At 37.8% G+C, this 14,743-nt stretch overlaps 1 protein-coding gene across 2 annotated transcripts in view; it reads left to right on the top strand.

The window, feature by feature from the left end:
• The window catches only part of frmd4a (FERM domain containing 4A), a 121,202-nt gene that overhangs the window by 5,444 nt on the left and 101,015 nt on the right, over positions 1–14,743 (top strand). Inside the window, exon 1 of one of the 2 annotated variants that reach the window (XM_023345172.1) lies at positions 13,002–13,226. The exons of the other annotated variant lie outside the window; for it this stretch is intronic. Coding sequence (XP_023200940.1) covers positions 13,194–13,226 — 33 coding nt within the window. The 5' untranslated portion in view covers positions 13,002–13,193. Of the gene's footprint in view, positions 1–13,001; positions 13,227–14,743 lie in introns of those variants that run through there. 2 annotated transcript variants of the gene reach the window in all.

The raw sequence follows: 14,743 nt of genomic DNA on the forward strand, positions 1-14,743 counted from the left end.
CTGATAAATTTGTCCAGTATTCAGTATATAATGAATCTTTTATAAGAATCACATTATTGTATGCCCTCCCACTAACACCCCCCACCCCCCTTCAAAAGCTGCAGTGTGCCTGCAGAACAGTCACGCTTGAGTGATGTTGGGCGCCAGTGTTGCTGATGTCAGCTAACTAAAGCTGTGGAGTAGCTGCAGCAGAAAAGAAACACTTATACATTACAAAGAAAAGCCATTGAAATAATATGGCAGTGGTGGTTTTTGTTGAAATGAAAAAATAACCTACATTGTATTGAGTTTTGCTGAGTAAGGGTTAAATGTGTTGTACTGAAGGGGGCAACACTGCACAGTTTGTTGATAATCAATATCTAGATCCTTTACAGCTGAAAACATTCTTTTAAGTAGTTTTAACAGTGAATTTATTTTCTGATGACAGGTTCTGGACTGGAGTCCCACCAAAAATGCGAGCTGGCATGTTTTGATGGAGGGGATGTTTTTTTTTTCCTAAATTACCTTGGATTTTCCCAGAAGGCCAAAGGACCTCCAGAATTATGCACTGAGGTCTCATTATGTTATGTAGCTGCTGCTTGTTGGGGAACAGTGGAGAATGTTAAGCGGTAGAAAGGTTCACTGCAGGATTAATTTATTTCACCTCTTTGGCAGTTTTCTAACTGTACGAATTCTGATTGTAATTGAATTAGTCTTTTTGAATAATGATGTAAAGTAATTTTCTATAGTGTTACTCATCTCGAGTTTAATCAAGGCTTAACGCAGTTCTTGGTTTCAACAGCCATTTATTGTGGACGCGTATTACAAAGTCCCCAAAAATGCAGTCAGAACTAAAACCAAAAGGTAACATAAACCCAAATCAGTTCACAATAAATGGAGTATTTACATAAATAAAAGATGCAAATAAACAAAACTGTACCTCATTAGCTGCATTGACTCCAGAGGAATAAAGTTTAATTTCTAGCGATCAGCTTCTTGAGCTTGAATGCCCCATGTGGATCTAAGTGCGCCAGCTAATGCTTCCCTGGGCAACACATGGTCTGTGGAACAAAATAAATGTTCCCCCCACATTTGAATATATATATATATATATATATATATATATATATATATATATATATATATATATATATATATATATATATATATATATATATATATAAAATATATATACCGAACTTAATGAGCATCAACACAAATTTACTAAAACTACCACACATATTAAACTTAATGTTTAATATTAAATAAACTTTAACTACTGCCACCTTAAACCAAACATCAAAAAACAATAAACCAGATGCAGTTGTCTTGACAGCAGCTACATATAGTTTACACACAGTCAGATGAAAGTAAATTAAGTTGTATGCCTCCAATAAATTAAATCTACTGAAATGAAGTTGCTTATAGTTATTTTTGTTCAAGAAAAGGTAATAATCTTTGACTATCCTAACAAGAACAATCAACCACATGGCTGGTATTGTAGTCTTCTTCAAAAATATCAGCTTATGGTAAATCAAAAATATGGCATTAGATCAAATAATATTAATTATTATATTTAGATCAATAGATATGGCATTATTTACTATGGCATTATCAGTTGTTAGTACTAGATAACTAACAATTTAATTACCTTTACAATTATTTATTGCCTAAGATTTGTTTACAGGTGGATGTTTGGGACAAAATGGCAACAATTTGGCCTTTCATGACTTCAAGAAAAATAAATCCCTGTTGAGTTGCATGTTTGATGTCTAATTTATCTTCCTCTATTGTCTTTGAGCCACATAATCTTCAAATTTGATTTAAAACTGTCTTATGTGGCTGAAATAACACAGCACAGTGTGATTTGTAAATGCAAGGCATCACATTAACACACACAGACAACATTTTTATCTTACTTAAGTTTACATAGCTTAAAATGTTCTAAATATTAATTTAGGTTAATTTCTTTAGCAAAATGTTATGTTAAATATTTAGTTTAAGTGATTCACCATAATGTGATATTGATTAAACCCTTAATTTGTCCACTAATAGGCATTGAAAGCTGTCAATGTTCACAGCATCAGACTGTCCAACATCCAAAAAGCAAAACTAAGAAATTCTGTGACTGTATTTGGTTGTAATTTTTGTGTTTTCAAGAAATGACCAATGATGTTTTTCTTTTGTTTCTGTTTTCACTTTAATTTCTGTTTAGTTTCACCATAGCTCAAGTAAAACTTGAAGACTTGAAGGAGCAAAAACAAGCAAGACGAATGCTTTAGATTTAATATCCCTACATGTATTAACGAATAAATGTTGTGTTTGTGTGTGTATATGTTTGAGACTAAATCTTGCTCTTAAATTTTCTGTTTATACTGCAGTCTGTGTAAGGACTATTGATTGGCTGCAGAGGCGAAGGCGCTTCAGTCCTAATTGACTTCATCAGAGCTCCTTCTGGCTTAGCTATGCTCTTTTGTGTGCAAAAAAGGTCTCAGGTGTGACTGTGTAAAGTGTTTGCAGTGTGTGGGGGCGTGTGTGTGTGTTGTGTAACCTCTCCTGCATGTTAATCTGTACTGCAGTCTCGCTATGAGGTGTGACAGCATTTCTTATGGGTTTTAATGCCCATACAGATGTATGACAGGTTTGTCAGATGTGCTCATTGTCTGATCCAAAGACAAAAGTCAATGAAAACCACTTTCTTATGTCTCTGCATGAGCACCCACACAGAGGCCCATTGGTCTGCTTGTGTGTTGTTTCCTGAAGTTCTCCATCTCAGTACTGTCCACTCTACAAAATGACCATACATGGCAAAATTATCCAGATAATCTACACCTTGTATATGTTGTAATTTCTTCAGTGATACAGGGCATTAGTTGTTTTTTTTTGCATAGATATGGACCAAAATGTGCAAATGTTTTCAAACTAAAATAGTAATAATTTATTAGATAAATATACATGTAAATAATTCTCTTTTTCCTACATGTATTTCCCAGTTTATGTTTAAGCAACATCTTTGAGTGATCATTGAGATAGCTGCTTCCACTGAAGCTGCCTCATAGCATGTATCTGATGCCTGCCACGTGAAGGTCAAGCTACTGTAAAAAAAAAAAACAATTCTCTCACATTATTTTAGTTTAAGCAATTAGAGTAGCTCTGCTGACTGTAAGCCAAAGGGTATGTCATGCTCCCAGTGCAAAAGGTAAAATGCCTGGTGTAGGATTAGGTCTTTTTGGTTTCTTGACTTATCAGCTTCATTCTAGTGTTAATAAGTTGAATGTATAAATAATTTACAAGCCAATGGCAGTGTCAGATTAGCAAGAAGCCACCACCTGTCTTGTGTGCCAGGATGCAGGTTGATAGGAGAGGTGGAGGGGTGACAGAGTGACACAAGAGACGAGAGGCGGGCACAGAGTGGTAGAGCCACCAGGCGGTGTGACTGGCTCACCATCTGTCCCTGCGATGGAGCAGATGTCTGAGTAGAAAGACCCATCTCTGTTTGCTTCCAAGTTCAAACTATGTCCCGTCTCTGTTGCTGCGAATGGCACTGCAGCCATTTAATGGTGGGCGTGTGCGTGTGTGTGTGTGTGTCCATAACAGCATTTGCGCATCTGACATATCCCACTCTGGCTGACAGAGGTCCCAGTGGGGCTGACTGTCCTCCATGTTGACTCGGTAACCACCGAATAGGACCTTGACATAATGACGAGCTGTCTTGTTAACAACTCCTAACAAGATAGGCATAGGCGGAAAAAAAAAACTGACAGGAGGATGACCTTGCACATCATACATGCAAGGTTATTGGATGAAATATTTGACAAGATAAAAGACTCAAGATTCAGTAACTTAAAAGTGATTTTCAGAAAATATCGGCCTCACAACTTTCCTCTTCTGCAATTCTCCCACAGAAATTACTTTTTGTAAGAATCACCTGAATAATACTGATAGCTGTAGGTTAAAATCCTAATACTTTGAGTTTACAAAAATTACCCAACTACAATTACACAAGAAGTTATCAAAGTGAGAAAGCAAGGCAGTTTAATAATAGAAAAATTGTTATAATAATAGGGGATAAGGAAATAAGAACAGCATACATGCCATGAAACAAATCTATAATATAAGTAAAATAATGGCTCATTATGAGGTCCATATACTTGTAGAGAAAGTAAGCGTAATGCAGTGGTCATCATCCTATTTAGACTATTTTATACCCAGAGATGTTGCTCCTGTATCTCACCATAATGTTCTCTTCCCATGATGCAATTTGTTGTAAGGAACACAAATTCCTCTTGCACCAAAACACTTGAATGCCGTGATGCTGCCACCCTTGTACTTCACGGTTTTGGCAGTGTTTGTCATGTCTAAAACAGTTCCACTGGTATGTGAGTATGTCAGTTTAGAGTGGATACAAACAGAAAGAAGCATAATTATAACTAAAACACAAACATATCGTTAAAAAATGTATTTTGTTTTAGGCGGTTTGAAAAGGAAAGAGGCATATAAGTTTCCCCACATTAAGTCTCATTTGAAATGTAATCTTCAAATTAAAAGAAGAGCTGGAAACAGAGACACATTTCAGTCCATATAGATAGAAGAGCTTTCTTTTTAGCTTCTCACCATCACAGAAATAATGGAGTCCTTGATTACCACGGCAACAGCTCTCCTAAATCAAAGCATTTTGAAGGTTTGTTTATTTTTTGTCTATTTAACACCTAGACTTGTGCTAGGTGTGCACCATGAGGTTTGTAGACATGAACGTCATTTTAATTTGGGGATTGTGATGATTTATTCGAACCATTTTTATTGCAGGATTTGTGACAAATTACTTCAATTATTTTCATAGCAAGTTCAAAATTTTACATACAAGCTTGAGTTCTGGCACGTTCACCTTTGCCTCGTACCTTCGCCCTCTCTCACAACCCACTTAAATGCCACTAGCCAAAAAATCATTTAAAAAAGACAATGAAAGGACAATGCTTTGAAGCCTGGTCCGTAGCAGGGAATTTTCTGAAAACTGTCAAATATCCAGCCAGATGTATACCTGAATGTTATTTTAATAATGGGTAGAGGATTTGATATGGGTTTTCAAATTTTTTTGTTATTTTAAATGAAAGTCCATATTTCTATAAGTTTTTGGTGGCTAAAATTGAGAAAAATAATGGTTGTAGTGCAAAGATAACATATTTCACACAATATATAAAAGATCACACCATGCCATAACTTTTCATATATCCCCAAATTACAACAAAAACATTACAAGACATAGAAAGAAAGACAGCAGGGAGAGAAATCAGTAAAATGTTTCTTGTTTCACTCGTTCCACTAGAGGGCACTAGAGACAGCTGATGGTTTTTTTTTTTGCTTGTTTGTTTTTTGTTGTTATTGTTGTTTTTGAGGGGTGTTTTTAAAGCGAGCTGTTTTCCCATTTTGGGATGCACCATCATTTGTGTGAGAGTCACCAAATCCCGAAGGCATAGAGTATGGAATGATTTACTGAGATGGTTTTAGCATAATTGCTCAAATGTGCAAACACTGCAGTTGTTAATAGATGAGAGAGGTGAAGGAACTGTAAGTGGGATGCATGAGTCTGTTTAAATTTATACACCCACTTCAGTCCCAATGCAAGCTAAGGGGTTGAAAGCAGCAGATTAATTCAGTCTGTTTGTTTCAGTTCATGTAGGCCTACTGTATAGCAAGAAACCCAACAGAATGATTTAGTGATATTGTTATTTTGGCCACCTTCTTTTACCATTCAATGTATATTTTATTAATCAGCTGAGGTAGCATCTAACATAAGTTCACATGCTCACATGATTTAGACATCCCATAATCTATTCATGTCTTTCTGTTATTTCATGTAGTCCACCTTTGATCTTAGGTTCAAGTGAACTTCGTACATTATTCTTTATCTGAACTTACAAGAACTGTAACGGTTGAGGGAACAGATTATAGATAAAAAGGTGATAGATGTATCAGAAACTTAGCGGGTGGAAATAGAATCTGCTCATATGTAGTTTTTCATCTTTCACATCAGCCTTGCATTTCACCAATAGTCAGTTTGTAGGGCTCATGAGATAAAGCAGATTGACTTTCATCAACTGTTTAATTGTCAATCCAATTCGTGGCAAGTTTTGATGAAAAATCTCAATCAAACTGGGGAAATGTAATTTGCACCCAGGCTTTATTTTCTACACTTTCTGAGATCTGTCGGTAGAGGGCAGTGTGTGAATGAATATCGATTAAGAATTTTTGCCACGACTTGCATTTGTGAGCCCATGAATGTGAGTGGAGTGCGTGTGGGCGTGTGCGTGTGTGTGTGTGTGAAAAATGAGGAAATAGGTCAATTTTCTGTGGATGTCGTTGTATGCCTAAGTGCGAGATCAATATGCAAAGCATACAAATCCGTAAAATTGGAACGAACTTCAGACTCTTAGCTAATGGCACATGATAATATTAGAAATCTCGATAAGAGGTGTGGAGATTGCTTTGATGTTGGGGGCATTAAGACTCACAAGCAGCTAATTAAACACATTTAAACTCTTATCCACGCTGTCATTCTCTATGCGTGTCTCACTCTCTCTCTCTCCCTCCTGCAAAGCTCTCGATGCGCTTGCCTGCAGAGAATGCTGGTTGCCCCCGACAACAGTTGCTAGGAAACCATTTTGGAATGACATCATTGCATCGAGCATGCTTGAATAAAATCAATACCTCTACTCGCGTAAATGTGTATTTAAATAGGAGAAAACATTTCTTTAACACTGATAGCACTGTCAGTGGATTCATATGTGGTGGGTAGTAAGTGATGAGTGTTTTTTTTATACAAAGCAGAAGATTCAAGGTAGCTTTAAGGTAACATTTTTTGCTTCTATTAACTTATCTGCCTTTTTATTTTAGCCTATTAATTTGCAAGATGCTATAATCTTTGTCTCTTTCTGCCATAGCTTTTCCCCTTTGGCCACTGTCCCAAAATACCATATGTCCTTCCCCCCTACAGAGCCCTGCTCACATTATGCCCCCTCATCCATCTTTTTTTTCCCTTCTTAATTCGCTCCCTCTCTGCAGTTGTGAGATAAGATGTTCCTCCCTCTGAGCAGTGGTGAGATGGGACAGAAGAAGGGGCTTTCCCTCTCCGTGTTTAGGATTGCAGACAGTAATGAAGAACAGCCACATGCTGCAAATATCTACATCTAAGGACATAATGGTGAAGGATATTTCTTACCCTCTGTATATGAGAATGACCACAGTGTAGGAGTCTGCATGTGAAGCATGTTTCTTGGGACGCACTTTAATGAGCTTTTAGATTAGATGTGAAATAAATTCCCTGAGGCAGCAATCAGACTGGCTCTCTGAAACCTGGACCTCTTAGCTGTGGGAAAGGAAGGGCTAAAGCAGTTTCACACTCTAATATATCATGGAAAATCTCTGACGCCAAACACCAACAAGCAATTTTGTGGAAATTTGTCGAAAACTCCCACAGCAGAGACAGAGCGTTATTCAGACTGGTTGATTTTTTTTTTTTTACATTTTGTCAGCTTACAAATACAAACTGACAGTCCTACTTACAAACGTTCATGTGATTTTATTTAATCACCACTTTAATTTGCTAATATTTTCTAAAAATAAATAAAAAAAAAAAGAATACCTTGACATTACAGAGGCATTTATGTTAGTATTTCTACTCTACCAGTTTCCTAACTGAAGGCCAATTGGTTGAACTGGATCAGAGTAAAAGGTGCTGAACACAAGTTCAGACTTTCTGATTTTTATTTGTAAATTATGCACTACCCTATAAAAATATAATAAAATAAATTTGAGCTTGTCATTGGAATTTTGACAAAATGTTGAAAAGTTCAAGAAATACAGATGCTATTCCAAGGCCCATATCTCTAGCCCTACAAATATCATTATTATAATAATTTCAACTCATCTTTATTTTATTTTCCAATTTCAAGGCATTCAAACATGAAGAACTCAGTTTGATATTTAATCTGAAGTATGAATAACCTCCAACAAGGAGCTTTCCCTCCTTCCTTTTCTGGACTGGAACAAACTGAATATTGACAATGTGTTGTTAGTAAGGATGGGTCATTCCTGCATCGATGTTGTTGGTCTACAGAGAAAAGACTATCCATTCCATAGTAGGAGGGTCAACAACAGATTTCTTCAACTCTAGTGGTATTGATTTAGCGGTAACGTTACGGCCTTGTAAGTAGGTGACAAGGCCGTTTACAGACATGTTGGTCTTTTCTACACACAGCTTGGAAACATAGTAAATATCTCTGTTTTAATAGGGAGCAGACAAAAGCATACTAATCTGTCATTGAGACAATAATTCAAATACTTTAAGTCGAAGCATGCAGAGGGAGAGAAGCACATCTTATCTTCCCTTGATATGGTTTATTTGATAATAGTTGCAATTAATTCCACTGTTTCCACATTGTGTTAGTGTTTTCAGTCGTAGTTAATTACTTTAGCCTATGGGATGTCTGCTTTCCACAGTGTAATTGCAGCTCTCTACATTAAAAACGGAATATAGAGACAGTTATGGACTTTCCTACAATTTTCTCACATATTTCAACCTCTTGAATCCCGCTTGAATTACAACATTGCTAAACACAATGTACTGTACCAAAATTATCAACAAATGAAAAGACGAAAGCCTCACTGACTCACTCACTGAACCAGGTTTTGTCCGTTCACATCTGTATAGTGGAAAAGTCACTAGGGATTAATTTTGGGGTCCAGCTGGGGTGTCAGGGATGTAAGTGAAGGGGAGAGAAGGCTGTAGTAGGGGGATGGGGACAGTAGGGGGTTGGGATGGGTTTAAGGATATTGTGCACTACAGTGCAATCAATGTGCACTGCCCTGTGCACATTGTTCTGTGATTGTGGTGTTTATCACCCACTACATCCCAACCACCTAGTCTCCTCTTTATGTATGTGTGGGTTTATTAGTGACTGGGTATGGTTGGGGGTTGGCACATGAGGTAAATGTGTGTGTGGTCAGTGTGTGAGTGTTGGGTTTGCTGACAGGTTCACTGTCAGCAGGAATGCATGATGGTGATGTATGGGGCTGTATGTCACTGTGGCTTGTCAGGAACATGCACAAAAGCTCTCCACATTGCATCAATCTAAAAATATATTGTAAGTTGGGAGGCCTTACCACAAAAAACAAAAATCTTTCCTCAAAGGATACATTTGGAGGTAAACTAAAGTGAAATAGTAATTTATAGTATTTTGAGCTGGTATAAGAGTAGAGATTGCTTTGGGTCTAATGACACCACTAAGCTTAGAGGTCTGGTGATTAATGGAGTTTGAGCTCTTCCAGTTGTCTTGTCCTTGGTGACATTTCTTCCCCCAGCATCATTAGTACCTGTGTTTAAGAGGATTATGTTTAGATAATGTATTCATGTGTGTTGGATGTGTGGGTGTGCCTTGTATTTCATACAGTGTAAGGACTATTTGCTTAACACATTCTACTGATTTGAATCAGCCATGATAAAACCTAGATGGAAAATTTTAGGCTACAGTCTTAGCTACTTAACATTTCTGACTGTTTGCCTTTAAGACAAAATGAAATGTCTGGGTTTATTTGAGTCCATCAAATAAACTCGTGTTGCTGCAAATGGTATCATCAGGGTGTGGACCACAGCTCCTGTGCGCTCAGGGCGCTCCCACATTCCTGCCTATTCAAGCCAACAATAGTGAGGAAGAGTCTCCCAATGGAAATAGACCCAACTTGGCTAGGAGCAAACCAGACATTAACCAGCAAGAGTCCATCTGTTGGGCACTAAAAACTCAGATAAAGCCAATGGTACAGATATTTTAGTTTTTTGTGTTGAATTTAACTTTATTCTGTTTAAAAGATCTTGTCTTATGTCCAGTACTGATCCACTGCTAATCCAGATTAGGGTATTCCCTTTCTGTTTTTAAGGAATCGCAACAAATATTTTTGATATTAAATAAGTGTTCTTACAATTACTTTTTTGCTTTGAAAATCAAAGGTAAAAACAGATAATGAAACGCCATTGTCTGCGTTAAAAACAAATCCCAATCCTTCTCTATTCTCTCTACAGAAATTTATATGTTCAAGCTCCAATGGCTCTGTCACCTGCCGCTTGAGTCTTATTGATCATACCCACACTTTGTTGTGCTGAAATGTTCGTGCTCTCTCAGCTGGCCAGGGATCAATTCTAAAATGTGACACGAGGTTCCAGTCTATTTGCTTTTTGATCAATTCAATGATCATTCGACAGTGTGACGTTCATAACATGTATAAAATGTGCTGACAAAAATCAGTGAGTTAGCTGTTAACCACCACCTGGAGGGGTTACATACCTTAACACACCTATCCATCTGTGAAAGGGGTGGTGGCTGTTTTTGCATTACAGATGATATTCATTGTTACATAGGGATTACTTATATTTAATGCCACTTGTAAATGCTACTACACAAATTTCTTGCATTACAGTGATTTCTGTTACTTCTATTGCCAAATAAATAATCTGCGTTTACTACATACTGACAGCTTAGTGATGAGAAACCCTCAGTTGAAGGTTTAGGCTGCTAATAGGCTGGTTTTCTAACTAAATATATTCAAAAAATGGATGTGTTAATATAAAACCATCTGTGGAAATATTGGTGAACTTATTAATGACCGTAACAATTCACACAGTAACATGTGAAGGTTATCACTATAAAATTATGTGCAGCACAAAGGATTGAAAGAACATCCCCAGAGATATTCTATCATCATTAATTTAGTAAATTTAACACTTTTTTGGTCCTATTTGGGTCAATGTGGAGAGACCAGACTAAAAATAATTGAGAGACAAAAAGAACACCATGAGAGCGAATGCTTCACTTGGAATCATGCAGTTCAGGCAGAGAGCCTTGTCAAAGTCTGCAGGTGGCCACCTGAACCCGAGTGTGTCATTTCACTTCATACTTAGATCCAACAGCTGCGGCAGGGAAAGACAGTGGGTGGAGGAATGCTCAGATTTGATTATTTATTTTAGTTTTTTTTTTTTTTAAGCACTTAGTTTCTTTTTGCTGCTGCCCTTATGAACATAGTTCTCATGGCAACAACTGAAAACATGGGAGAAAATTTGTATGTGTTTTTATCTTTCTAAAGGACAGACAATATTACAGTTTGCAGCCAGAAAGCACTGGAGCTATTGGCCTTTCTTTACAGCAACTCTTTGATGAACGAGAGGAAAAAGAAAAACACATTTGTTTGGGACTTGAGGGAAGATCATGAAACTGAGAACCAATTAAAATCTTGTGGCTTCCACCAATTTATGTTTTGCTTTTAATCTTTTAAGGATAGGAGGGAGCAATATGAAAATGTTGAGATTTAATATTTACATTAAGTTGGACTGAACCTGAGATAACACAATATTATTTTCTCTAATCTAATACGTTTTGGGTTTAAATACCATTTATCATGTTGTGAATGGAAACAAGGAGCTGCTTGTGAAACTTCACTCTAAAGCTAATGTCATGCACTGGTCTGTTCATAAAAACTGCTAGTTCTTAAAACAACCTGCTGGTTTTTAAAAATCCTGCTTAAAATGGAACACAGATCTACAGTGCAGTTTGAAAATACCAATTAGTAGTCAGAAATTCAATTAGATGTTTTATTTTAATATAAATTAGGCAGGTCATCAGCCAAATCAATTTCATTAAAGTAGCTGAAGGAAAAGACAATTTTCCCTTAAGATAAGATGATGCAAAACTGTCTTGTTGTATGATTGTTAAAACTGTATGTGTTCACATAATTTCCCCTTAAGGAAGACACTTCATTCCCACACCATGTCCAGGTCAATTTATTGAATGAGTAGTAAGTAGTAAGAATTGTAAAGACTTATTTTATGAGGAAGTTGACTTCATTAACATTCAGATAGTTTCCGTACACTGTGATCCATTCATCCATCCATTGTCCTCCAGTTATCCAAGATGACCGGAAGACCTGATACCGCCATGACGATATCGGGTCCAGAAGGGAACTCCCTCTCCTCTCCAACTGTCTCCAGATCATTTTGGAGGATTCCCATGCCAGAAGGAATGTGTAGTATTTCCAGCATATTTTGTGTCAACCCCAAGGTCTTCTTACAGTGAGAAATGCATCCGCATTGCTCTGGAAGCATAAAAGATCAACAGTGGTTTTGGTGTGTGTTCAGCTCAGTATTTTTTCTTTTAGTCCTGGTCTGGGCTTGGACGTGTGTTGGTGGGGAAACCCTATATGTGACTTTGAACAGGTTGGAAAGCAACAAAACAATGTCTAAATATTTGAATTGGTGACTCATGCCTCGTCTATTATGAGAATAGTGGTTGATCATGTTGCTAGGCAATGAAGAGCCACTATTGTCTAGAGGGACAATGGTGGACCAAAGAGTGCCCTCTCTTTTTTTTTTCTTTGTTTTTCTTGCTATCTATCACCATCACTTTCAAAAACGCACAGGCACTACAAGCATATCTTCTGTCTCACCTCTCACGTTGGGCGGGGATTTGGAGTAGACCGTCTACGTGAAGGATTCACAAACAGACTGAGTGGGTGAGGGACAGAAGGAAGAGGGAAGAGAGAGAGCCAGCAGACGGAGGTCACTACGACTAAAAAAAAAAAAGACCTGCAATCATTTGACACATTGAATGGAACAAATGTAGCTGGCGGCACCGAGGGAGAGTTAGCGAGGCAGGGGGAGAGAGATAAGCTAAAGGATGTAGAGAGAAAGGTAGAGAAGAGAGAAACCCTTTATGGACATTTCACATTAACAGCACAGAGGTTTGCAAGGTAGGATCACACATCTGCTGACAGGTTGGAGATAGAGAGAGAAGCACCAGGAGTTCCTCACTGCCCTCTCGCCTCCTGCTTCAAGCTGTGTGTGTGTGTGTGTGTGTGTGTGTGTGTGTGTGTGTGTGTGTGTGTGTGTGTGTGTGTGTGTGTGTGTGTGTGTGTGTGCGTGTGTGTGTGTGTGTGTGTGTGTGTGGATGTGTGGGTGCATATATGCCTGCACACACTCCCACATTGCACACAGACTCTCTGTGTGCCTGTCAGCGTGCTGGGCTCTCTGGGTGGGTAGAGAGCTGTAGCTGAAGAAGAGATGCTCGCTCAGAGGATGAGACAGCGTTTCTAACAGGATCTATTTGCGGATTGGGATAATACACCGACACAGCTGAGGGGGCCCAGTAAGCCCACCGGAACCAACCAAATCAGCTATGGAGGGACTGCTGTCTCCAATGAGGACGAGGGTGAGTTACCACGGAAATTTCAGAACATGGCAACTACTGTTTCATCCATAAAAATCCGTCATCGAAAAGACTAATGTTAGAGAGCATGTCTGGAGAGATGCAAAAGGTAGTAGGTTTGCAGTGCGCGGGAGACAGAGATCCAAAATGCAGTTTACAAGCAGTGAGTGATTGCATGTATGTGTGTGTACATAGATTAATGAGGCGATGCTCTGAAAGAATGACTCAGTGTTTCGAAGTGGTGCCCATCTCCAGTCAGCACAAACTGCTGGCCTTTGGATTTAGGCAAGTGACAAAAAGGAGTGGAGACAAGGGTGCAAGGGAAGAACTGGCTGCTGATTGTCCAGTGATTTGCATGAATTTCTGAAAGTGAGGATTCACTATTGTTCCTGTACAATATGACCTTCTCTGTATTAGGGACTTGTATCTCATCCAAAATGGTGTAAGTGGGATGATGTGTTCAGCGTCAAGAGCTCAACAGAAAGGATTGCAAAGGAAGTAAAAAATTAGAAATGTACCAATCAATCGGAAAAAAGAGATTGGATTTGGTCATTTTCACACGATCTGTTGTGATTGCTGAATAGTACCTAAAGTACTGTAAAGTCCATTTTGTCTCCCTTGTCATTAAATTAATAAAAGCTAAAACCTCCTATCAATTTAGTGACATTAACAACAGTGTGCCTTTTCTGAGTTAAAAATATCTGAAATGGTTTGCTATTGGGTAAAAACTTTAACTGGCAGGCCAGACCTAATAGAAAATTGGAAATAGGTTTCAACCCAAAAATCCAAAAAATAACCTAACTATACATTTATAAAACAGTGCATTAAGTTCACTGTATTAAAATTGGTTTAAAAGCTTTGCAACTTTCCATCCAAGGGTTGCATTTAGTCACATATTTGCAGCATTCACTCCTCTTGGATGAGCATGACAATCGCTTGTTTTGTGCCATTGACTTTGCAGCAATTCCTCATGCCAACCATGCATGTAGCAGCGGTGGAGAGGAAAAGATCCCCCTTTAACCAGAACAAAGCTTTATTCAGTTGATATACTAAGTAATTCAAGCAGGTCTCTTTCTTCTTTCTACTGCAAGAGGTGCTGTGTTTAATGATTTATGAATCTAATCTAAACTTTTCACTGTAAAGAATGAGCTTTTCATTTTATAGTATTTCTTCTGCTATACTCCTTCTCTTTCAGCCACCTTCTTCTTGCCCAAAATCAAAAAGACATTCTAACTTCTCTTTATCTTTCATGTATCTCTCTTCCTGTCTCCCGTTCATGTTTTATCCCTCCTTTCACAGCTTCTGACAAAAAATTCAAACACAAATTTAAATGGGAAAAATCACCTTTATTAGTACATTATTTCAGATTTTATTCTTGAAATACTAAATAGTATTGCTTTAGCCTTGACTTTGTGAGCTATCATGCATGACCACCATCTGCTCACTTCTCCTCTTTCACCTCTACAGCTCATGTTCCTTTTCAATTTTGTTTGTTTGTTTTAATCTCATTTTTTCTTTAC

Source organism: Xiphophorus maculatus, chromosome 2 (assembly GCF_002775205.1).
Source record: "Xiphophorus maculatus strain JP 163 A chromosome 2, X_maculatus-5.0-male, whole genome shotgun sequence".
NCBI lineage: Eukaryota > Metazoa > Chordata > Actinopteri > Cyprinodontiformes > Poeciliidae > Xiphophorus > Xiphophorus maculatus.